This window comes from Sorex araneus, chromosome 2, assembly GCF_027595985.1.
Source record: "Sorex araneus isolate mSorAra2 chromosome 2, mSorAra2.pri, whole genome shotgun sequence".
NCBI lineage: Eukaryota > Metazoa > Chordata > Mammalia > Eulipotyphla > Soricidae > Sorex > Sorex araneus.
In genome coordinates, this window is record NC_073303.1 from 330,305,279 (window position 1) to 330,331,586 (window position 26,308).

The following is a 26,308-nucleotide window of genomic DNA, read 5'->3' on the forward strand; positions in this document are numbered from 1 at the left end:
GAGCAGGCACCAGTAATGTCTCCTGTGAGACTTTTTGTTACTGTTTTTGGCATATCAAATATGCCACGGGTGGCTTGCCAGGCTGCCATGTGGGCAGAATACTCTCAGTAGCTTGCCGGGCTCTCCGAGAGGGGCAGGGGAATCGAATCCAGGTCAGCCGTGTGCAAGGCAAATGCCCTACTCATTAAAACACTTCAAATTATTGAGATTCCATACAAAATCCTTGTTAACTATGTATCTCAAATTTTTTTTTAAATATTAAGAAAAAACAAAAAAAAAATCTACAACCATGATACTCTGCTGTTAAGAACAAGAAAGTAGATTCCATATACTTCTGAGAGAAAACCTAGAAAATATAGAATGGAAAACTAAGCAAAGTGAGCTGTAATTTATTAACTTGTAGAAATCTGATGGAAAATAGTGTTCAACTTTCAATTCATTCAGTCAAGAATTAGTATTGGGGGCTGGAGGCCTAGCAATTAGTACTGGGTAGGACGTTTGTCTTGCACTCGGCCAACCCAGGTTGGATACCCAGCATCCCATATGGTCCCCGAGCATCGCCAGGAGTAATTCCTGAGTGCAGAGCCAGGAGTAACCCCCGAGCATAGCTGGGTGTGACCTAAATACTTACCATAAATAAATAAATAAATAAATAAATAAATAAATAAATAGTATTGATTAAACGAAAAATATTCAAACAGAGCTATTTTTCACAGTAATAATTTTTTATCTTAGAGTGCATCTTAAGAAACCACTGAAGGATGTGTTTCAGCAAAAGGAGAGGGGCATGAGATATCTTAAATATAAAAAATACAACAGGGGCCCAGAAAATGGCTCAGAAACCTAAGCAGTTTTAGTCTTAAACCCAAGTGACTAGCACCTGCTCTGCTACCTTGTACTACAAGAAAAGATCAGGAAGGGGGAGAGGGGAAGTGTCAGGAAAGTGGTTCAATGTTTTTTAAAAAGCACTTCAGGCAATGGTGATGTCATGAGCTTAATCACTACTGCTGCTGAATGTCCTCAGATGAGCCTGAGCCAACCACAATCTGGTATCCCCTCTTGAGTTTGGAGGGAAAAAAACTAGAGAAGCATGAAAACTTAATGCTAAAGAAAACAAGACCCTTAGTTTCACAATTCAGGAATATGTAGTCAGGGACCTCAGAGTTATCTTCTGAAGAGGAATCATTGGAAAAGTCAAAAACCAGGTTTTGCAGTTTTCTGGGCCTATTTAATAGCTAACTGAGTCCAACTCACAGACCATATTTCCAAATGTGAAGATACTTAACAATTTAATCTAAAAAGAAAAAAATGCACATCAAAGATTACATCCACTTAACATAAAGAGAGTAAGATTTCCTTTTCTTGTAATTTCTTTTCTTTTTTTTTTTGCTTTTTGGGTCACACCCGGTGATGCACAGGAGTTACTCCTGGTTCTACACTCAGGAATTACTCCTGGCGGTGCTCAGGGGACCATATGGGATGCTGGGATTCGAACCCGGGTCAGCCACGTGCAAGGCAAACGCCCTACCTGCTGTGCTATCGCTCTAGCCCCTCTTGTAATTTCTAACAAATTGCCTATAATGAGCACTATATTCTAGATTATTTTCTTTCATTCTACATTCATGAAGAAAATTTCAAGGCTGGAAATAATCCTGTCCTTAATAATATTTTGCTAACACAGTTAACAGTGGGAATTCCAAGGATGAATGAAGTTAAGAATGATCACAGACCAATTGTTAACACATAATTAGTCCACATTAGAGTATATCCTACGGTTCCAGGAGCTCTCAAACAAACAAAAAAAACCTGACAGATTATAACTTAAATATCTTGATATGAGAACAACCGGCAGAGCCTAGGATCTAATTTGTAATAACTTACCAAAGAAAAAAAGTATAGTAACCACAAAGTTGTGTAATCAAGTGAATACAATTATATTATTATAATGAAGTAAAAGCACTAAATACTGATCAGGCCTAAAGAATTAAATTTCAACTTTATTAAAGAATGAGAGAATATATCCTACTCATCTTGTATGTCAAGAACCAATGCTTTAAACTGAAGAATCAAGAAAAAACAATGTAAAAACTTAGAAATATGACAGTAGTTAACAAAAGATCCAAGAATAAAGTTGAAAGTGGTTTGGATGGTGAGTTTGATGAAGACAACAGAGAGAAGGAACTACTCTTAAAATAAAAATCAAAGCAAAACAAAACTTGATTCTGGTATCAAGGATTCTTCCTAAGCAAATTTTTAGATAGCAAAAAATGATCTACAACAAGTTGTTTTAGTAAAAAACTTCAAGACTATTAATGTCTACGTGACAGAAAATGCAGAGTGTAACAATTCCTATATAATGATGAGATGGACATCAATAATATTAGGGATTAATTTATGACAAATCTGTGACAAATTAGTAGCCATTTAGTGTTTTATTTTTTAATGAATATGTTTTAAGTATCAACTCTTCCATTACTATTCCTTTACTAAAGTACATGTTAAGTGAAATGGGTACATAAAGACAAATCAGTCAGCCAATGCAAAAAAAGTCTTTATTATATGCTATACATCAATCAAAAATTTTCTATAGGAACCTGCAAGAGGCTTAAAAAAAAAAAAGTAACATCCTTGGGACTGGAGAAATAGTACAGAGGGTTTGTACTATTTTGCCTTGAATGTGGCCAACCAGGGTTTGATCCCTGGCATCCCATATGATCGATCCCCTGAGCCATCACCAAGAGTAATTCCTGAGTGCAGAGCCAGGAGCAACTCCTAAGTATCACCAGGTACAACCCAAAACGCAAATAAATAAATATACATATATATGTATATATATATATATATATATATACACATTCAAAACATCCTAGATTATAGCATATACGCGCAACAACAGGAATATCCTATATTCAGCAAGATATCTTAGGAGATGTCCCTCATCATGTGAACATCATGAGTTCACGTGATCATACAAATCTATATGGTATAGTCTGCTACAGAAGTGAACTATTTGATACAGGCCACGGGGACCATAATTGCATACACAATTAATATAGATAATAGGCAATTATCCAAAGCATTATTAAGCAACAGTGACTATCATCACTGGACATACTGTTACATTTCTAAAAGTTATCTGTTTTGTTTTGGGGCCATTCCTGGTGATGCACAGGGGTCCATATGGAAGAGGGGAGGGGATGCCAGAGACCAAGTCCATGTCAGCAGTGTGCAAGGCAAGCACCGTACCTGCTGTACCATCTCTTTAGGGACTATAAGAATTAGCTTCTAAAGCTACTTCTTAAAATCAAACATTTCTCTAAAAGGTACATAATAAAGGCAAAATTCTAAGGAAGAATCCAAATGTTAATGAAAAATGTACCTTCAATCCTCACAATTTTTAAACAAAACAAAATGTACTAGCAGGTTTAAAACCTACTAGTAGACAACATCGTGAAGTTTATACAATCTTATAAGCAAACAATAAAACAAACATTTTTACTAACAGAACTTCTTGGAAACACAGAATACTTATAAACAAGTATGGAATTTAGAACTGTCAGTCTAACCTAAATAAATTGACAGCAATTTCTGTCAAACCATAAACTTGAATGAAGTGATTTATGACTTTAGTCACAGAAAAGCATAAGGCTAAATAAACCCTACGTATACAATAAAATCCACAAAACATTCTAAAATACTGGTTAAACAAAAATAATTTAAGCTAGAAAAAGAAAAGAGTAAATGCTTAGTAAATAAGAAAAGTGAAATACAAGTTAATCCTTCAAATTACCTTGCTTCAAGAATTGGCTGAATATCATTTACTAGTTGACTAGTATGACCAAATTCATCCTGAAACTCCAGAGGGATATTGAATGGGACTCCAACACGAAAAGGAGAATCCAGAAGACCAAATGAAAATTTCTCTGGCTTACCCTCTTTAAAAAAAAAAAAAAAATTTCCACTGTAGGTTATATATATATGGGACACTTGACTACAATAAAGGTGGCATTTTAAAATGTATGCAAAAAGTCTGTGCTTTACTTTGGAAAATAATTAAATTAATTTTTATCTCACAACATTTATAAAATTCCAAAGGTAGAGATACCTGTGCTTTTAGCACGCTGATGCCAGTATGTACCACAAGTGGCTCACTCTTGAATGTGGTTAAATGACGCAAGTTGCAGAAATGGCATCAACGTGTTAAACAATGATTATTATTAGAACCTACGTACTATGCTTATAATCTCAGAGAAAAATAAAACTCCAGTAAAATACAACATCCAGTATGCATAAAAGGATATGTCTGATTAATTTAAGAGGCTGGAGCGATAGCTCAAAGTGTTGTAGCACATGTCTTGTGCAGGGGAATCCTGGCTCAAATACTCGGATGTTACATGATCCCCCAGCACTGCCCAGAGCAGCCCCTAAATGCTGAGCTGGGAGTAACCCCTGAGCATTGGTGTGCCCAAAAACAACAAAAAAGACTTATGTAATTCAATGAACAAAATCAAAGAGAAGGTATAGGTGAGAAAAATCTGAAACATATGGGACAAAAGATTAAAAGTTAAAACTACTAAAAAAAATTTTATATAGCACCCTTTCTCAAAGTACAGTCTTTAGCCTAATAGCTTCAAAAATCCTTAGGAAACTTAAAAGTAATGGAAATACTATGGCTCACCTCAAACCTAGAGTCAATGCTGAAAGGCCCACGCTAAGGCTTAAAGGTGGCTCAGATACAAGCTCATAATTGAGAACTATTAAAATGGGCACAGAAGGTTAACAGGTTTTCACAGATGACATACAATGTTCAACAAATTTTGGAACAAAATAATAATTAAAAGCATAATTTAATTTCCAAGAAGGCTAAATAAACATAATGGATTGAACATGAAACTCAAACTACTAATATGCTGGTGAGTGTGTCCTTGTCACATCTCTTAGGAGGACAATTTGATTAACAAATAAACTTAAAATGTTAAAGAATAAAAGACAATAGTAATAGAATAGTAACAGAATTTGAATTATGGAATAAAATCTGTGAAGGAAAAAATTATAATAAGAATCTTAAGTCTCACCACCAGAGCAGAAAACCAATCCAATGAACACTACTAATGTTCTAAAGTTATAAGAATAAATAGATGAAACTGGAGTCAATTGGAAGAAAAAAAAAATTGGTGAGATCTGTTTAAGAAACAGTTTCTAAGATTCCTCAATTCAACACACAGAGCCTAACAAGTGCCTTCTTCACCACAGCAAACAAATCTCAGGTTTACTCTCTGGGAATAGTAAAGGAGTAGGTGTGAGGAGTAGGGAACAAGCAGCACACAGTGACATGGTTGGTGAGAAGGGGAAATTGTAGGGCAAGGCTATCTATTAATATTTGTTTGTTCAACTTGGACCCCTGAATGTTGGCAGCCAGATAAATTACCCTCCGACTCAGACAGGAAGCTTCCAATCCGCGGAATCTTAATAGCAAATTATTATATCATAATCTCACCAAGTAAAAGAAAAGTTTTCAAATGTACTATTAACTGTGAACAAATCACTCCTCATGTGAAAGCATTTAAAAAGAAATAAATGGGAGCAAAAAAGACATTGAGAAAACCATCTGAATGAATCCAAAAAGGTCAAAAACACAATCATTAAAAAAGACCCAGATCATTAAAAACAAGGCTCATAACTGGAGAATAAAAAAACCACAAAAAAAACCCTAAAAACTGAAACAATGATCACAGAATGGAGAACTTCAATAAAATTGTGCATAGAACAATAGAGAAAATAAATTGGAAGTACCAGAAGCTAGAAAAAAAATTTATTTCAGGGGCTGGAGCGATAGCACAGCAGGTAGGGTGTTTGCCCTGCACGAGGCCAACCCGGGTTCTATTCCCAGCATCCCACATGGTCCCCTGAGCACTGCCAGGAGTGATTCCTGAGTGCAGAGCCAGGAGTAACCTCTGAGTTTTGCTGGATATGACCCAAAAAAAGTGGAAAAGAAATTTATTTCAAACAACTGGATACTACCAAGGAAAGAGGGAAAACTAGAAGAGGGCAGAGACGCAGACCACCGGGTCAGAGCAGCTGCAGACTCACCAACAATGGGAACAAGAGAACAACATGTCTTAAACAAAAACTGAGGAGGATGGGAAGCATGCCACTATCATTTAACAAATTAGTATAATAACTTCCTTATTTAACTAGGAAGTCCTAGTTTGGGTAAGAAAGCAAGAAATGAAAGGACCCAAACTGGAAAATAAATTGAACTATCAACTCTTTGCTGATGATGATATACATAGAAAAGCCGAATTATAAAGAATAAAGCAATTACAAGTGGCAGGCTACAATATCAAAATATGAAATTCTGCTGCATATCTATATGTAAATAAGTCACCTGAAAATAAATATAAAATTTCAAGTACAATTTCATGGGGGCAAAAAAAACCCCTAAGGTAGCTAGAAATCAACACAGGAGGTGGAAAAGGCATACATAGAAAATTCTGTCATTATTGAAAGAATAGAAGACACATGGAAATGGAAAAATATTCCCTGTTCATGGATCAGAGAATTAGCATTAAAATGAATATTCTATTCATTTATACAGATTCAATGTAATCTCAAATCAAATGTCCAATAGGATTTTTCATCTGACAGAAAACAAGGACTACCAAAATTTGTAAAATCATAAAATGCCTCCGAAAAGACAAAGTAATCCTTTGATAAAGAAAATAAGGCTTTCTCCTCGTGCCCATGTTCTGCCTTGAACACATAAGTAGCCTGCTTGCCTTTATGTCGATGGGCTTGCTCCTTTATCTGTGTTCTCTCTTGAACATGCCATTTCCTCTCTCCCTTCACATCTTTCTAAATAGAATTCATTCAATGAAAAATATCTTGCTGCATGAGAAAAATTAAAAAAAAAAAGAAAAAAGAAAAGGATTGGCATCACATTCCCAGCTTTAGGAATAATAAAGCTGTAATCCTTAAAAGCCAGTGAGACACTAGAAAAAAAGGTGAAATAGTATCGACTGCCCAGAACCAACTGTATGGGCAGTTAACTTACAACAATGGAGCCAGGAGTATAAAGAATGAAAGGAAAGCCTCTTCAAGAAACTGTGCTGGGAAAAGCGGTACGGAAGTCACTTGCAAAAGTCTGAAACTGGATCACTTTCTCACATCATGCACAAAGTTCACTCAAAATGACAGACCAGAAATGTTAAAATACAAAGTAGAAAATGCCAACAAAATACTAGCTACAGAGATGTGTTCAGTGATTTTACGCCATTGGCTAAAGAAACAAAAGCAAAAATCAATAAATGGGACTACATCAAGCTATAGGGCTTCTGCACCATCAAAGAAACTCATTAAAAAAAAAAAAGTGGGGCTAGAGCGATAGCACAGTGGGCAGGGCATGGGTTCGGCCCACAGGCTCGATTCCCAGCATCCTATATGGTTCCCCGAGCACCACCAGGAGTAATTCCTGAGTGCAGAGCCAGGAGTAACCCCTGTGCATTGCTGGATGTGACCAAAAAAAGCGTAAATAAATAAATAAATAAATAAATAAATAAATAAATAGATAAATACATAAAAAATAAATAAATACAGGAAAGAAAGAAAGAAAGAAAGAAAGAAAGAAAGAAAGAAAGAAAGAAAGAAAGAAAGAAAGAAAGAAAGAAAGAAAGAAAGAACTCTGCTTTTTATGACGATGGCATCAAAAGCCAAGAAGGAATCCTCAGTCCCCTCAAAGCTGAAGCCAAAGCCCTGAAGAAAGCAGTGCTGAAAGGCATCCACAGCCACAGAAGATCTGCACATCATCCACCTTCCAAAGACCCAAACACTGCGGCTGAGAAGGCAGCACAAATACCCTCAGAAGAGCCCCCAGAAGAGACAAGCTTGATCCCTGTGCCATTAAGTTCCCTCTGACTACTGAGTCAGCCATGGAGAAGACAGGAGATAACACTCTCAAGGCCAGCAGGCACCAGATAAAACAGCCAAGAAGAAGCTCTAGGAACTGATGCGACCACAGTCAGCATCCTTACTAGCCCAGACGAGAGAATGAGGCATGTGTTCAGCTGGCTCCTGACTGATACTTTGGATGTTGCTAGTAAATCTGGGATAATCTAGACAATCAAAGACAATCAAAGCTGGCTAATCCTAAATACAACTTTTTCAACATTAAATGAATAAATCATGTGAAATGGGAGAGATTAAGAATATTTGCACACCACTCACACCTAATTTTTAAGATACATAGAGAACTCACAAAATTCAGTAACCACAAAACTCATTTTGAAAGTGAGGAAAAGAGCTGAATAGATACTTCCCAAAGAAAACTTACACATGGCCAGCAAGTACATAAAAACTGCTCATTATCACTGATTATCAAAGAAATGTAAATCAAAACAAATGAGATATTATATCATGCCGGTGAGAATGGCCCATATCAAAACAGAAGAAACAACAAAAACTGGTCAGAATATGGAAATAAAGGAGCCCTTGCACTCACATGGAAAGGTATACTGAGTTTCATCAATAGAATACAGTATATAGAGCCTTCTCAAAAAATTAAAAACAGGGGCTGGAGTTACAGTACAGAGTGTACTACACTTTCCTTGCACACGGCCAACACAGGTTTGATCCCCAATACCTCATATGGTCCCCCAAGCCTGCTAAGAGTGATCCCTGGGTGCAAAGCAAGAAAAAAAGTCCTGAGCACTGCCAAGTGTGAACCCAAAACAAGAATTGAAAGTAGAATTTGCAAATAACCCAGCATTTCCACTCCTAGATATGTTATCTCCCACTACACAAAAACATAAATCAAAATAAAAATATATTTACACACCTATATTAATTATGGTGCTATTTACTCTATAGCCAAAAGAAAGAATAATCTCACACTGAATTTAATAATTAAAAAAAAAAAGCAAGGGAATTGAAAATAAACCCTTGGACACCCTTGAACACAACCACAGAATTGATGTTATTAACTAGGGCAGGGACTGAGGAAGAGAAATACCTAAAAAGTAAAAAGGGAAAAGCAACAGGAAGAATCCTACGGTCAGAGATGGAGGGACACTGGTATTTTGATGGCCACAGTGAGGAAACACTGGACCTCTAAAACACATGGACGTTTCCCCTCTTGCATGCAGTGCTGCATCAATTAAAGAAACAAGCAGAAGTGTTTTTATGATTGACTCTGTGTATTATTTACTATCTTTTACAGATATTTAAATTAGAGATAAAGACAGAAAAATTATAAGGCCATTTTAAGATCAAGACATTTTAAGATCAAGACACCACTGGACATGTATCTTACACGATACTATCTACTTCTTCACTTAACTCCTTAGCATAGTTGTATATTAGTATTTTGCTTACCTTTAACAGAAAACTTAATTGCTTTAGAAGGTAATGGTCTTCCTGCATAAGTGTCTGCATTACTTTCATTCAATACAACTTGTAATTTCAATGTATAGTTCCCCAACTTTTGAATATTTTCTAGACAAATTAAAAAAGAAATTTAAAAAGTCAGTCAACATAATACTGATACAACCTAATAATATAATTTTAACAGAATAGTGATGACTTACCCATTTTTTTAAACCAGTATGGCCATTTTCCTCCATGCTGACTAATATGTGAGATTATTTCTTTATTTCCATTTGGAGCTTAAGAAATAAGAAACATACCTTCAGAAACTAATTAAATATCATATGTATGAAATGCCACACCAGCATCAAATAAGTACTTCTTGTATATTTTTTTAAATGTTTACACACTTCCAAAGATCTAAAGCCAAGATCAGGAAAATAGTCCAAGTTGTAGATCAAATGCTTATCAGCATGTTTGAGGACCTATGTTCAATTCCTGCATCACATGGCCTACAAAGTAAAACCAGGTATGGCCTAGATGTTTCTGAGAGATGATCTCAGAAACTATGAAAAAAAATTTTAAAAACTAATGCTATTCTATACAAGTGAAGAGCATGATAGAAATATACTCGTTAGACTCATAATTCTGTCTTTTTTGTTTTGTTTTTGGGTCACAGCTGGTGGTTCGGGGCTTACTCCTCGATCTGAGCTCAGGGACCACTCCTGGATGCTTAAGGGACCAGACGGGATGCTAAGGACTGAATCCGTCCCCAGATGCTATACTACAGTTCCGGCCCCTCACTGAGTTCATAAAAATTCCTGATTTTAGTTAAAGATTCATCTGTCCATAAGCAAAACAGGCACACACGTAGAGCATGGATATACATGTATCTTTAAAGAATTTTCCAGACAAAACAAAAACATATTCTTATATTTGACAACAGACTTGTGGTTGTGTGGGAGGAAAGAGAAAACAAATGATGAATAAAGCCGGCAGAGAGACTGGTGGATGGTAACACAATCTCTAGTGGAATTTTGTCAAGGAAGGTGTGAGACTATGCAACTGACACACTAAGTATTTTTTTAGAGATGGATAAACTTGAGATTCAACAACTACAAATAAAGAGACAGGAAGCAAGTGTATTAGATAATAAAATAGGTTAGCTGATATAAACTGAGACATGTTAAACAATTATCTTGGTGTCTTTTATAAAAAGTTCCAACTATAATTTGCAATATATTGATAAGATTACGTGATAAATATACTATGTATCAAAAAAAAAAAGTAAAGAACACAAAAAATATCTTTGCTTCCACTGAATTTCTGTCATCTAAAGCAGTTTTCCCCAAGAGGGATATGGGGAGGGGAAGAACAATGCTGGAATGAGGGAAAAGGCGTAACTAGCAGGTTTGTATGAAGATGACATTAAAACTTAAAGAAGGTAGACTGACAAGGCTTGATGAGCTTTTTTTTTTTTCTCCGCTCTGAAAAGGTGCCTGATCATATACATATACTTTAAGTGAAAGGCAGGCAAGGAAATACAAAGTCAAAGACTGGAAGATGCTCACGAATGGCTTTGATGATTAAGAAGAAACCATAAGCCCTGTGGACAGCTTCTAGAAATGGAAAAGATGCCCTCTAAAGAAAGGCAACCCTGTCAGTGAACATCTAGGATACTTTCCCAGAAAAGTCTAAAATAATCAATTTGGTTTTAAGCCACCAAGAGCTGGAGAAACCAACACACACACACACACACACACACACACACACATATACACACACACCCCCAAAAGGGGGGGACATTTTAATAAACAAACAGTTTAATGTTACTGAGAGTCCATAAATTTCATTCATGGAGCAAAAGTATAAACGATCATTGAAACTATGCAATTAATGTTTCTAAAGTGTTAGAAATAGGCACATAATGACTATAATTCTGGAATCAGAAAAAAGTATATAGTGAAATAGCTTTATTAAAAATAAAGAATGAGGGGCCAGAATGATGTACAATAGGCTGGGCGTTTGCCTTGCACCAGCATCCCATATAGTCCCCTGAGCACCACCAGGAGGCAGAACCAGGAGTAACGCCTGAGCATCAGTGGTGTGACCCAAAGAAAAAAAGATTTTGATGTTTAGGTAGTTAAGGCAAAGATAATGACCAGCGAAAGCTAACAAAGCTAAAATTTCAAATTCAAGAAATACAGAGTGAACATTAAAATACAGTTGTCCCTTATTAAAAAAAAAAAAATGTTTTTAAAAAAAAGATGCTATGGCCTTTCCCCCCCTGCTGACAGCATGGCGACTGCCACCATTCAGAATCAAAAGGACAGAGAGGTAGGAGTTTGCAGTGATGGGACGGGATGCATAGGGAATCTTGCGATGGGGAAGGCAGAACAGGCCCTGCCTCCTGCCCAAATGAGACCCTGAGTGGTCGCCCATGGACAGCTCCTCCGCTCCTGAACAGCCATGATCCCAGCAGCACAGAAACCAATCTCGGAATGCAGTGGCTGCTCGCAGAAATACCTCTGGATTTAATGCCAGAATTCCAAATCTGGGCGGCCACTTTCGCATGCAACATCATATTCTCTTTGTTACCAACAATAGAAAACATACAATCTAATGATGTCAATCCGACAGGTCTGACTCTTGGGGATAAAATACCAAATAATGATACTGAGTTTCCTGTCGAAAATTGAATGTAATCAAAGTAAGGAAAGAGTAAAGTGATCTGCCACACAGGCAGAGAGGGAGTGGGAGGTGGGGGTATGCTGGGATTATTGGTGGTAGGTGGAACATGTGCACTGGTGAAGGGATGGGTGTTTTGAGATAGTATGACTGAGTCTCGATCCTAAAAGCCCTGTAACTGTTCAAGGTAACTCAATTAAAAAATAAAATTAAATAAATTTTAAAAAAAAATTTAAAAAGATGCTAGGTACTTGAACCAAGTACTTCTAAGCCCAAGTAATTTTTTGAGATATCAAATATTAAGTAATCTAAATTCCTATCTAGCACAAAATCCTATACATATGTACGCAACTATATTAGTTTTCACCCACCCACTTACCTACTTACATTATGGGAAAATTCTGTATTTTACTCTGCGGTATTTAAATTTTTTTTAATTAAAAAATTATTTGAAAACTCTGGGTTCAGAGAGATCAAATCGAGACCAGGCTCATGCCTTGCAGGCAGCCAAACTCAGTATGATTCCAAGTACCTGAGTATCACCACTGCTGCTTGAGAGAACCCACAGCACCAAGTGTGGCCCAAGGAGACCCCAAAACCAAAGGCCCGACCCGCATCACTTCCTCAGGCCTAAGTCTTCTGAGACTCACTTGGAGGAGAGCTCACAAAAAGCTCAAATGGAAAACACTCCTGAAATTTCTCACTAACCAAATCCATTGTGTCTACAAGATTGCTGGGTCACCAATAATTACAGGAATAAAGAACAACATTTAAATTCCAAATTAATTTGTATACTTACAGTGTAATATAACTTTAAGCTCAACAAGGAGTTTCTTTGATCCTCCATGACTTGTTCCTGGAAGCTTTTGCATTGTTTCCCCCTTTTTATTCAGTATTTCAATTCTTAATGCACCTATTAGGTTAGAATTTAGAAGTCTCTTAGTTACAAAGAATATGAGGAATCTGCTGGGTTTTCACATTGCATTTTAATTTCTCATAGTCTTATGTATGAAAATGTAAGACAAAGGAAAACTTTTTTTTTTTAATTAAGAATAAAAACATACCAATAGGGGTTCCAGCAGGTCTTGTTTCATTTGGCAGTAATTCATCTCCCTCAGGCCAAGTTACAGACAATCTATCAGGGAGCCTATTAAGACACCACATTAATGTTTCACAAATTGTATTAATTATGAACTGAGTTAAAAATAAGTTATAAAAACTTTCTAAAACTGAGTTAACATTAACTTACATATTTGAAGGTATAATTTCAGGTCTCTTCAATGCATGTTACAACATACTAGAAACTTTATTTTATATATTTTGAGTGAAACCTGAAATTCTATGTAGTAACATAAAAAGGTTTCCTACATAATCATTGTCATAACTCTGAAAAAGTCAAACAAAACCTCTGATATTATGAACCACGAATTATCCAAGTTTTTGTAATTTTTCTATTAATAGCAAAAGTGGGGCCAGAAAGACAGTAGAGTGTAGGGTGACTGCCATGCACAGTCAACCTAGGTCCAATTACAGTGCTACAGTGCTACCTATGATTCGCCAAGCTCACCAGGAGTGATCCCTGAGTACAAAGGCAGGAGTAAGCCCTGAGTACTGCAGGGTATGGCCCAAAATCCAAAACCAAAAGCAGACAAACAAAATAGCACAAGTATATGTTAAGAAACAGGACTGTGTACAAGAACAGAAGAGAGGCTAAAGATAGCTCAATGGATCTGCCTTGCATGTCGATGACCTAGGTTCAATCCCTGTCATCCCACATGGCCTCTGAACCCTGCCAGGAGTAATTCCAGACTGCAGAGCCAGGAGTAACTCCTGAGCACTGTAGGGTGTGACCCCAAAACAAAACAAAAACAAAAGAAATATTCAGTGAGATTTGGTAAAAATTAAAATAACTGCGTTCTGGGGCCGGAGCGATAGCACAGCGGGTAGGGCGTTTGCCTTGCACGCGGCCGACCCGGGTTCGATCCCCGGCATCTCATATGGTCCCCCAAGCACCGCCAGGAGTAGTTCCTGAGTGCAAAGCCAGGAGTAACCCCTGAGCATCGCTGGGTGTGACCCAAAAAGCAAAAAAATAAATAAATAAATAAATAAATAACTGCGTTCTATAAAACCAGAGAATTGTTCTTCTGCTTCCTTTTAGTTTCTTTAAGTACTAATCTTTACCTCTTAGGAAGTGTTTCCAATTTTCTTTTAGTTACAGTTCAAAGGAACTATTTTTAAATCTTCCTGAAATTTAGTGCCTGAAACAGTTACATTTACGAATTGAAAATGTTCAGGGCTGGAGAGATAGTACAGTGGTGGGGGACCTTGCCCTGCACACAGCCAACCTGGGTTTAATTTCAAGCACCCCATATGGTCCCCCAAACACAACCAGGACTAATTCCAGAGTACAGAGCCAGGAGTAACCCTTGAACATCACTGGGTGTGGCCCCAAAACAAAAACAAAATAAATTTTTCATTCTAAGATAGGATTTCCTAACTAGAACTATTTTATTAACAGCAAGAAATTTGTCTCAATATACACGCTAGAATACAAATTCCTTATTAGAATAACGGTATGCTCAAGAAGTTAAAAGCATGAAGATTTTCCTTTTGATTTTTCTTGTTATTTCTGTCCTGCACCTTGGAAATGTGACTTACCTTGCCATTTCATCTTCTACATATTTTTTCACAGTTTTCTCAGCAACTGTTCTATCCAGCTTTGCAATTGGAACAGTTTTTATTTCATCATATAGTGCCTGAGGCTCCTAAATAAATTTATAAGAACATTTCAAAACTACTCAAATTTAGCTGTAAAGGAAGCATCCACTTATTCAAATATATATTACCAGAGCATATAAATTCCATTAGCAATTAATTATTAAGTACACTACAATATTTCCATTTTCGTGTAACCTTTCAAAGTTTATTTAAAGTAACTTAGAAAGTCTAATAAATGTAAATATTAACAAAAGCACAGTATAAGGATAAATAGTTTTGGGGTTAATTATTTCTAAAGATAAGGTTCTAGCTCCAATGTGTAACATTACAGCCCTAGAATAAAATATGCACTTTTCAAAATTATTGTGATAATCGGGAATAATGTACGTAAAATTCTGGGCACTGATGATAGATATGGTCTATAGATTATTAACATATATGAAACAAAAGTCTAATGCTAAGACAACTTTATCCAACAGCAAAGTCAAGTGAAACCAAAATACAAAACACTTCATATTTCAACACTTAAGCAAAAGTTGTACATGAAACTCTCAATGTTTAAAAACAAAAATTCTGTCTTACCATTGCAATTTGAACTTCTCCTCCTGTAGCATATACTTCTCCATCATGGTCACCGTAAAGAAAAAATTTCACGATGCTCCCATAAAAGAGAGGAAGTGTCTTGATTGTCTTGACCTAGAATTTAGTTTTTAAAAAAGACCTTATTGTCAATATTCACCAAAAGGAACACTTGATATTTCATCATAACCACAGAACTATTTGTATTAGAAAAAAATTACTGAAGATAGCATCCTAGTATTTTAATAATTAATAGAGCCTGGCAAGCTACTGGGAGTATCCCGCCTGCACGGCAGAGCCTGGCAAGCTACCCGTGGTGTATTCGATATGCCAAAAACAGTAACAAGTCTCACGTTACTGGTGCCCGCTCGAGCAAATCGATGAACAATGGGACGACAGTGCTACAGTGCAGTGCATTTAAGTCCATATCCCAGAAAGTTCTGTTATGTCTTCCTCAAGTGTACTCATATCTTTGTAAAGACAGCCAAGTCTTCATACAAAAACATCATGGTGGTGGACAAATTTAGATCCAGAGCACCATCAAAATGCATTAAGGAATGCTCAACCACCTCAATCCTTTTTATCCCCATAAAGTCTTGTCTTTCAGACTTACTCTACTCTTTCAGACTAGAGTAATTTAAGTTCTGTTCAGCTTGTTTCTTTCAAACATGCTGACTAAATTTTCCCTAAGATAGTTTCCTGTACTTGGCTTGGAAAAAACCTACCATAATTTTCTTTCATTATACTCAAATTCCTGAGAATTCCAGAGTTTACATCCAACCTACCTTACTGGTTTCATTCCTAAAAGATTTCTCCTCATATGCGCACACTACCTGGAAGGAGAAGCGAACTCTGCTGTGTCCCATTTCCCTCTACAGCCCTCGATCTTTTTAATTCAGATGATCTTCTCTGAGAAAGTTCCAAATAGCATTTATTTGATAAGACCAATTTCTTCCTACTTCTTATAACTATCTGATTTCAGAGACACCCTATTCTCCTAGGTTCCCTCATAGCTAACAGCTTCAATCTCCTTCACTAACTCCTCCTTAGAAAGTCAAACTATAGCTACTGTCTATTGATTCACTCTAATTCCAAGCCTTCAAATTTATGACATTCTGAGAAAAATGGGCTTCTATCTTTGTGATTTATGTGTGTAAAGCCAGGTCTCTGCCTCTTCCAAGTTACATATAAATGTCACCTCTTTTTGTGGAATTTCTTGATTTAAATTTTAATTTAAAGAATTTTACTATTTACTCTCTTCTCCTAGCCTTAAGTAAAATACTTTCCTGCCTTAAAGTGCTACAGTATTATTCATTCTCTTTTTATTGCACTTTTCCCCTTCTATTATTTGTTTTTAGGTTGTCTACATGACAACTATTAACATCCCTAAGGACAAGTAGATCTCCCAGATTTCAATATTCAGCAGATATTGAATAAAAATATACATGCTCATTAATTTAGTATAAAATGGGGGGTAGGGGTCACATCTGGTGGTACTCAGGGATTACTCCAGACTCCGCATACAAGAATCATGCCTGTTGGAGCTTGAGGAACCACGTGGGGTGTTGGGGACTGAACCCAGTTGGGACATGGGCAAGAACCCTGCTACCGTATGCCTCAAGCCTCCTTCATTACTGCTTTTTTCAAAAATGGGACTGAAGACAACTACAGAAGGCAAGAGCCCTGCATACGATATGTCTCAAGCCCCCTTCATTACTATGTTTTTTTGAAAAATGGGACTAGAGACAAACTACAGAAGGAAGGGCACTTGCCTTATATGTGGACGCAATTAAGAAAATTATCTGAATCTCAGCACTGCATATGGCGCACCAAGAACTGGCCCTTGACCCCAGAGCCAGGATGTTCTGCTGAGCAAGGCCAGGTATACCCCTTCCTTCCCAAAGGAAAAAACTGAGCAAGCATTAGTGTGAAAAACAGTAAAAACTTCGCTAGTTGGGTCTTTGGCAAAAAAAAAAAAAACACAAAAAACAAAAAACAGGACTTTTCTTTAACAATATGGAGAAAAGACTGGCACCCCTATGTTCCATGCAACATAATTCACTATAGCCCAAATCTGGAAACAACCCACATGCCCAACAAGAGACGACTGAATAAAGAAACTATAGTACATCTATACAATGGAGTATTCCCCAGGCATAAGAAAAGATGAAGTGATGAAATTTGTTGCTACATGGAGGGACCCAGAGAATATTGTGCTGAGTGAAGTTAGTCAGAGGGAGAGAAACCAACAGAATGATATCTCTCATACACAGGAGATAAAGAAACAGAATGGTAGAGTAACAAATACCCAAAACAGTAAAAAAGAAAGACCATGAGAACTGGTATTCAATAAGAAATAAGACACTCAATGAGGCTGCAGAACAATCTAGGGAGGGGGCAATGTCTATGGTGGAGAAAAAAGTGGTCCTAAAAGGTGCTCAAGAGTGATGAAGGAACCCCTTGACAACAGCACTATAAGTCACATTGCAAAAACATACAGAAAATGCCTCTCACAGAAGCAGATCTAAGTGTCTGGTGGAGACACAGACACTTGTTGGAGACACATGGGGATGGGAGGTGGTGACAGTGATAGAGGGAAGTTGTCACTGGGGAAGGGATGGGTCTTAAACACTGTAAACCTGAAACCCAATCATGAATAACTTTATAATTTCACAATAACTAATTAAAAAATTGTAATATATATATATAAAGAGCCATTTACAATTATATATGTAGAGCCAGGAGTGACCCCTGTGCATCGCCAGGTGTGACCCAAAAAGCAAGCAAGCAAACAAATAAATAAATTAATTAATTAATTAAATTATATATGTACAATCAGTGTGATCTTTTCTCTCCTGGCTCCTGAGCGGTCAATAATACACATTATTTTGGGCCGCTATTAAATTCTAACATATCTGATTTAGTTTCAAATGCTACTAAAGACAGGATTTACAACATTAAACCTACCAGTTGTCCTGCTTTGTATACTTTTCCATCCCATTCTATTGCAGAGTACGTTGCCCAGGGACCTTGTTTTTTAGAAGGTAGATCGGGACGTGTAATTATTCCTTTAAAAAGTGTAAATTTTATTTGTTTGTCGTATTTTTCATGGCAATCCTTTAGCCATAAAGCAAATTCTCTGTCAATTTTCATTCGCTGTTCCTGTAAAAATTTTAAAAGTTTACGAAATATAGCAACTAAGAAACAGTAAAACAATTGATGCTAAGTTCAGCATACCTAAAAACCTACCTTAGAAATTTGTATTTCTAACAAAGAAATACGAAACCATTGCCATCATTATCTTTGAGGCCAAGGTCTCAAACTACAGTGAGAACTACAAAATTTTCCCACCCTTTAAATCTTAGGATACATTTAAAAACAAAAACCAAAAAAAGCATTTAAAAAAATACCAGTGCCTGCCTATGAAAGAAGAAATTAGCTGATGTTAGAAAAATTAAGTGGAGGGGCTGGAGCGATAGCACAGCGGGTAGGGCGTTTGCCTTGCACGCGGCCGACCCGGGTTCGAATCCCAGCATCCCATATGGTCCCCTGAGCACCGCCAGGGGTGATTCCTGAGTGCAGAGCCAGGAGTGACCCCTGTGCATCGCCGGGTGTGACCCAAAAAGCAAAAAAAAAAAAAGAAAAGTTAAGTGGATACCAACTCACTACGAACTATTAACATTTTCAATAAGGCAGTAAAGTTTAAAAGCATTGATACATATGCACAGAATAAACATATATAGTATACCTATGATATTAAAATGTCACTAGGGAATATGGGAGGAATAAAATAATAAAACAAAATAAAGTAAGATGCCTGAAGAGGAAAAGGGAAGGGAGAAAAACCAATCTAAAATAACTTTTGACTCCCTTTTACAAATTCAGAGGAATTAAATCATAAAATTACAACTTTTCTAATACATGTGATTTCTAAGATTCCCAATAAAATGTGTAATTGCGTATCATTCTTCATCCCATTGAAAGTATGCTGAATTGCAAGTGGGTATATTTTATGTTTAATGCCTGACTTAGGGATACTGAATAAGGAAGACAAACTCTATAGTATGTGTTTTCTTTTATTTTTTTGCCTTTTGGGTCACACCAGGCATTGCACAGGATTACTCCTGGCTCGTGCACTCAAGAATTACTCCTGGCGGTCCTCGGGGGACCATATGGGATGCTGGAAATTAGAACCCAGGTCAGCTGCGTGCAAGGCAAATGCCCTACCCGATGTGCTATCGCTCCAGTCCCAGTACGTGTTTTCAAAGAATAGACAATGTATAAAGTTATGCAAGTTCATTTCTTCCAACACATCGAATTCCACTATACATCGCTTTCTAAAGGAAATTCAGACATTAATAATGACTTCGGATTAATTTTTAGTAGCATTCAATTAGAGTATCACTAAAATAAGAACTCTGAATAAGAGCATCATACAGGAACCAGAAGATAATTCAGCGGGTGGAGTGTTGGCTAACCTGGGTTTGATCCTATGTCCTCTGAACCCTGCCAGGAGTGATTCCTGAGCATAACCCCACCCCACAAGGGAAGAATTGTGGCTCAAGAATGGAGAAATCATTCAGTGGGTTAAGAATATACTTCATAAGCAATAGGATCAGATTTAACTCTTACTAATGTTTACACCTTCCCCTATTACTGCTGGGTTTGACCAAAAACCAAATTAAAATGTGGGCTTAGACCCCACATGAGGCTGCAAAAAATTTGGCTATCACCACCAAACACTGGCAACAGTAGAAGGATTTCCTAGCATACAACATACAAAAATTAATTCAAAATCAAATGTGTAATGAGAATCTAAGGTGTTCCTAGAAGTCCTTGCATGAGCGTTTCATGGGCAAAAAAGGGGTCACAGAGAGTCAATGCCTAAGAATGCTCTGATACACTATCCAATTTTAAAGTATTTTTCTACTATTGACTCATATATTTTATACTGATCACCTTTTACCCTCAAAGTTTATTTCTACCTCAATTTCACAATCAAGATGGGATTAATTAGACTTAGGTCATTAATATGCAAATAAGTATCAGAGAAAGCCATAAAGTGGGCATGTTTCTATAGCTCCCATACCTATACCCAGGTCTTGAGTTCAGATTTAACAAAGATCTATCGATTTCACCCAAACATGGTCGGATTAGTTTGAAATTAAGTGGTTTCATTTGACACCTAGAGGAATCCATAAATGTTCCTAAAGAAAAAAATCATGCTTTTCACTAAGATGAAAAATCGGGAAAATTCAACATAAATCTAAATTATTATTTTTCTTTACTTAAAATACAAGATTAGAAAATATTTTCGAAATGTAATATTTAAAATATCCTACCTGTCCATTTAAAATCCGTGTAAAAAGGGTGTTCTTATCTTTCAACTTCAGTTCAAGATCCATGAAAGTCAGTTTATTTGTGCTGACCTGGAATTTGTCATTAGTGAATAATGCGCCGGATATTCTATTATAGCATTCAATGGGTGCAAGCCCTCTCTTCTTAGGAGGTGTACACCAGTCAAAGCTTGAATAAAACAAAATATCCATTAGTATATAGAAAAGTCAGGTCATCAGATGATATAATTTTAGTGAAACTGAAAACTTACTCTTCAACAGATGTATATGGTATCAGTCGTCCATTCCAAAAACATTCAAAAATAGGCCTTTTACCTCTTGCTGCTTTATCGAGTATGAAAAAATCCTCATCGTCATCTTCATCCTTTAGTTCTAGAACAAAGGAGGAAGTGGGAAAAAAATGGCTAATATAAAGTTTACACAATTTTTATCACTGAGAAGTCAATTTCTGTTAAATTTTGTTCAAAGAAAAACTTAAAAAAAAACCCTTCACATTTTGTTCTAAAAATAAAATCTGCACGTTAAGAATCATGAACGTGGGGCCAGAGCAACAACCCAGAGGGCAGGGCACCTGCCTTGCATGTGGATGACCCAAGCTCCATCCCCAGCACCACAGATGGTCCCCTAAGCCCTACTAGGAATAATCCCTGAGCACAGAGCCAGGAAGAGCAATGATCTCTGGTCACTGCCAGTTGTGGCCCCAAAACAAAACAAAACCAAATAACTCTTCATAATATCTACAAAGAAAATGGGAAGAAAATATGAAGAATATATAATAGCTTAATATTTAGTACACAACAAAAAAAGTTAATAGATAAATGAGAAAATAGAGTATTTCGTAGAGCTACTACTTTATTCCTCTGTATCTTAAGATTTACGTATAAAAAAAATTTGTTACCTAACCCTAATAGGCCAGCTAATAATCATAGTTTAAAACAAACAAAAAGGGCGGCTAGAGCGATAGCACAGCAGGTAGGGCATTTGTCTTGCACGCGGCTGACCCAGATTTGATTCCCAGTATCCCATATGGTCCCCTCAGCACCGCCAGGAGTAATTCCTGAGTGCAAAGCCAGGAGTGACCCCTGTGCATTGCTGGGTGTGACCCAAAAAGCGGGGAAAAAAAAAAGTAACTAGTCAAAATTACACCTTCACAGTAAAAGCTAAAAAAGGAATTAAAAAAAAAGAATAACATACTTGATGGAAAGCATGGATCATCAGGATATGTTTCTCTATCATATAAAAATGGGTGATATCGAATAATTCCTTCTACTACACCATCTCCTTCAACATGAGCCTTGAACTCAAAATTATCAGATGCTGTGTTTATATACAGTGTCTGCATGTCATCTTGTATTTGCCTTAAGTTGACAATTTTAGGTGTCTTTCCCTTTTCAAACATAGAAATCTAAAATAGAAATAGAACAAAACTAATTAAATTCTGTGATGACTACTTTCATTCTCAGCTATGATCCAACAACAAATAAAATCTACTTTTACATACAGAAGCATTTAGGATAACAAATATGCATACTTATTTATGGGTAAGTTAAAAGTTAAGTAGTACCTTGATGAAGAATATATTAAAAAACAAAGCAAGAAAGAGCAAAGTTGAAATGAAAGGCCGGGAAGTCATGAGTACATTTAATTCAAACGTTTTTGGCAGAGGTAAGCAGAAAAATAATGTATATGAAATATTAATATATGGACAAAGATACTGAGAATCAAACATTTGGATGCATAAAACTCAAGTGTTTTATGCATTCAAATCTTGCTTCAGCATCGTAAAGCTGATATGAATGAAAAGAAAACTATTTGTTTCCTTTCCTCCCTGCTTTGAAATATGATGTTCAGCAACAACTAATAGCTTTTGCAGATAGGGAAGATAAATTACTACAATAAAAAATATTGCCAGAAAAACGTTAGAACACATAGAAAAGTATATTCTCTTTAACCATTTGTCTAATTATTGATTTTTTTAAAAATCAATATCCTAAAACTAGAACAGAGAACTAATAATAAAATCTTACTTCAATGTCAATATTGTTGAAAGGTCCAGCTTCTTGGGATGTCCGTTTTTCATTTCCTTTTGGGCCATGAATATAGTAATGATAAATATGCCTTAAACACAATAATATTTATAAATTTAATCTACATAAAATTACCATACAGAAACTCCTCGACCAAAAGCTTGTGTTAGTGAGCATTATCAAAAAGATGCTAAGGCAGTCTCTTATTAAACATTTGAAGAGCAGTCACTCGTTTAATGAATAACAACAATCCTGAGATGCAGGTATTGAAAATCCTCATTTTATAGAGAAATTAGGTGCAAGAAGTTTACACAGTTTTCTTAAGGTTTTTTTTTTAAGTCTCTTAAAACTTCCTTAAGTTTTGGGGACTAGAGCCATAGTGCGGCAGGTCTGGTATTTGCCTTGCAAGCTGCTGATCCGGGTTCAATCCCTGGCATTCCATATGGTCCCCCAAGCACTGCCAGGAGTAATTCTTGACTACAGACCTAGGAGTAAGCCCTGAGCATCTCTAGGTGTGACCCAAAAAGAAAAATAACTAATACCTTTCTTAAGTTTTCCTGTTTTCTCAACTAGAGTTGAGAGATGGCCCTCAATTCAGGGCTTTCCAAATTCAAAGCCCACAAACTTTACACCCCAAAAAACATTCAACAAAACCAACTAGAAGGCAAAGTTATAATTCTATCTTTCAAGGATATTTAAGAAGAACTGAAATGTCCAGGATTGTATAAAAATGCATGTCTTAACACCAGCACATTATTCTGTAACTCCTTTCTCTTCTCTCCTATATCACAATGTTCTGTTTTTAGCCACATCTGGCAGTACTCAGGAGCTACTCCCAGTTTTGTGCACCTGGGAGATCACTCCTGGCAGTGTCCAGGGAACCATCAGGGTACTAGTTACCATAGGAGCAAAGCAGACAAACATGGCTGTAACGTATTCATAGAGTGTTGTCTTAAGAAACCAACAATGGGGCTGGAGCAATAGCACAGTGGGTAGGGCCTTTGCCTTGCATGCGGCCCGCCAGGGTTGATTCCCAGCATCCCATATGGTCCCCTGAAAACCGCCAGGGGTAATTCCTGAGCCAGAAGTAACCCCTGTGCACTGTTGGGTGTGACCCAAAAAGGTTAAAAAAAATAACAACAACATGCTCTGAATCAAATAGAATTACTTACGCTAACTGTCTTGTCCAAAGATGGAAATAATTTTTCAGGTACAGTATGTGACCTGGCTGTACCCCTGTGATGATCACAGCAGTAAAGCTCTCCTTTTCCTTCTCCTCTGAGATAAGATGATGCAGAAATCTCTCATCATCATTTGTAATGTGAACAGAATCAGAAGGCTACAAGAGTGAATAGACACAACAGATTAGACACAATATAATTACACGAGTAACATTTACATCTGCTTCTCATGCGTCACTTGGATAGTATCAAAAAGAGGCTTTAAAAACCTTTCTGTGGAAAGAGACTACATATAAGTCAGATGAATATATGGCAATGCTGACAAGGGCCCTTTATATAGGTTAATGAACTGTGACTGTGACTATATCATTGTAGGATAACATAGCCTCAGGTAGTTCAGGTTTATTGGGTTACTCCCATTACAGTGCTCCCATTCCTCTTTGTTTATTTGTAGCTTCTTTCTTACTGTTCTGTTGACTTGTAAACATTGTTTTTCTCTTCTCCTTTAGTCCTTTGCATAGTTTATTCAGAGCCATGTCCTTTTTGTATGGACACAGAAAGACTTAGCAAATGCTATACTTTTGTAACCTTATGTCATTTGACTCTATATGATATTTTCCTCCTGGGCATCTGTTCTCTCGACCTAAGCCTCAGCTGCCCTTACTTCCTAGCACCCCCAAAAGCAGGGTCCCGACGAGGGACGAGACGAACCCAGGGCAAGCGGTGAGTTGTGTGCTACCCTGGCATCGAGATGGGCCTGGCCAAGGTACCTAATGCTTAACTGTAAGTTAAGAGCTTGGTCATGGACAAATGTTGTCATGATCCAAACAGTGATAACTAGATTTGGACCCTGCTAGGGTGAGGAGTGATTAATCTGGCCTGAGTGCTGTAGTCTGAGCCTGTGGCAAGATGTTGCCAGGGGAGCTGCCTTGCAAGCCTCAATGTATCTCTTGCTATGTCCATACAAAAATAACTATTATTAAGATGTTAATAAGTGTTTGGACTGAGGAAAGGAGAAAAACCTTAAGAGTGAGGAAGGGCTTTGGAATGCCCTGCCCTCAGGAAGGGCTTTCTTATGTTGATTTTGCTACCTGGCTGGGTGTAGCCTAGAGGTCAAGGTGAGAGAGACAAGTAGGAGGAGAGACTAGAGAAGCAAGAGGCTGGAGTAGATCCAGAGAGAGGCCGGAGCTGGAAGTGCGGGAGATGAGAAAGATGGAAGATTGAATAAACGGTAACTAATCAGCAACCAGCTTGCTCCTCGTTCTTCCTTCGCCTGTCCTTGACCACCAGCCGACCCGATCCAGCCCATACACGCGGGTGGTGAGACAGAGCCGCCCGGAGAGCCCGCGAGTGCGCACGCCGCTCAGCGTGCTTTAGTTTTTTACATATCATAATTGCAAAGTGATTTTAAAATAAAGGAAAAGAAAAATACTGAGCTAAAAATCCCAGGGAAAAAAATGAGGATACTTACCAACCTACAATGGGATGAACCCTTGTTCGGGATAGCTAGTACTAAAACAACACCCAGTCCTATGTGTACAAGAAAAACAGGACACAGCCTGAACACTGCTCTCAAAACAGTGCTGAAAAGGGAGTTTAAAAAAAATGTCTAAAAAAAAAAAAATGTCTAGGTTCCAGGCCTTTTTCAGAGAATGTTCATACCTTGCAAAAAGCGAAGTGGGGGATGAGGTGATGAGGTGTCTGATTCAATTAAAACACAGACACACAGGGGGGCTGGAGGGATAGCACAGTGAGAGGGCGTTTGCCTTGCATATGGCCGACCAGGTTCAATTCCCAGCATCCCATATGGTCCCTCGAGCACCACTAGGAGTAATTCCTGAGTGCATGAGCCAGGAAAAACCCCTAAACATCGCCAGGTGTGACAAAAAAAACACACACACACACACACACAGAATAACAGGAAGGGTACCCAAGGTATCAAAGAGGAAACATTTAGATCACTTTGGTCCCTAAGACATGAGGACAGGGAATTGAGGGGGGAAGTAAACAGAGGCGGACGGGATGCAACAGGGCGGAGGACGTGAACAAACTGGTAGCACAAAGCTGTGGTCCATCTATATATCGGTTCCACGGAGCCAACAAAACTGACAGCGGGAGATCCAAACTACAGCGACCAAACTCAGAAATGTCCCAGGCTAGAGGGCAACGAGGGGCACTGATGGAGGAAAATTGACAGAGGTGATGGGACTGGTGTAGAACACTATATGCCTGGAACTGATTAATAAATAACTCTGTAAATCATAGCACCTGATTTATTTTTTTAAAAATAATCTCAACTTTTACTGACACTAATGGACTAAACATATGCAAATAATGTACATGTTAATATGTCTATATAAGTTTATAAGAACAAATAAAGACCGCAAAGCATTAGGTT

At 37.3% G+C, this 26,308-nt stretch overlaps 1 protein-coding gene across 2 annotated transcripts in view; it reads right to left on the bottom strand.

Moving 5' to 3' along the window:
* Positions 1-26,308, bottom strand: part of SMCHD1 (structural maintenance of chromosomes flexible hinge domain containing 1) — a 107,360-nt gene that overhangs the window by 54,413 nt on the left and 26,639 nt on the right. For both annotated transcript variants that reach the window (XM_055126578.1, XM_055126577.1), the window contains exons 8-20: positions 23,902-24,068; positions 22,730-22,820; positions 21,897-22,107; positions 20,954-21,074; positions 20,688-20,871; positions 18,313-18,507; positions 15,349-15,462; positions 14,707-14,813; positions 13,113-13,195; positions 12,848-12,961; positions 9,582-9,659; positions 9,370-9,489; positions 3,791-3,935 (exon numbers count right to left, since the gene is read on the bottom strand). In XM_055126578.1, the coding sequence (XP_054982553.1) occupies positions 3,791-3,935; positions 9,370-9,489; positions 9,582-9,659; positions 12,848-12,961; positions 13,113-13,195; positions 14,707-14,813; positions 15,349-15,462; positions 18,313-18,507; positions 20,688-20,871; positions 20,954-21,074; positions 21,897-22,107; positions 22,730-22,820; positions 23,902-24,068 (1,730 nt within the window). The remainder of the gene's footprint in view (positions 1-3,790; positions 3,936-9,369; positions 9,490-9,581; positions 9,660-12,847; positions 12,962-13,112; positions 13,196-14,706; positions 14,814-15,348; positions 15,463-18,312; positions 18,508-20,687; positions 20,872-20,953; positions 21,075-21,896; positions 22,108-22,729; positions 22,821-23,901; positions 24,069-26,308) is intronic.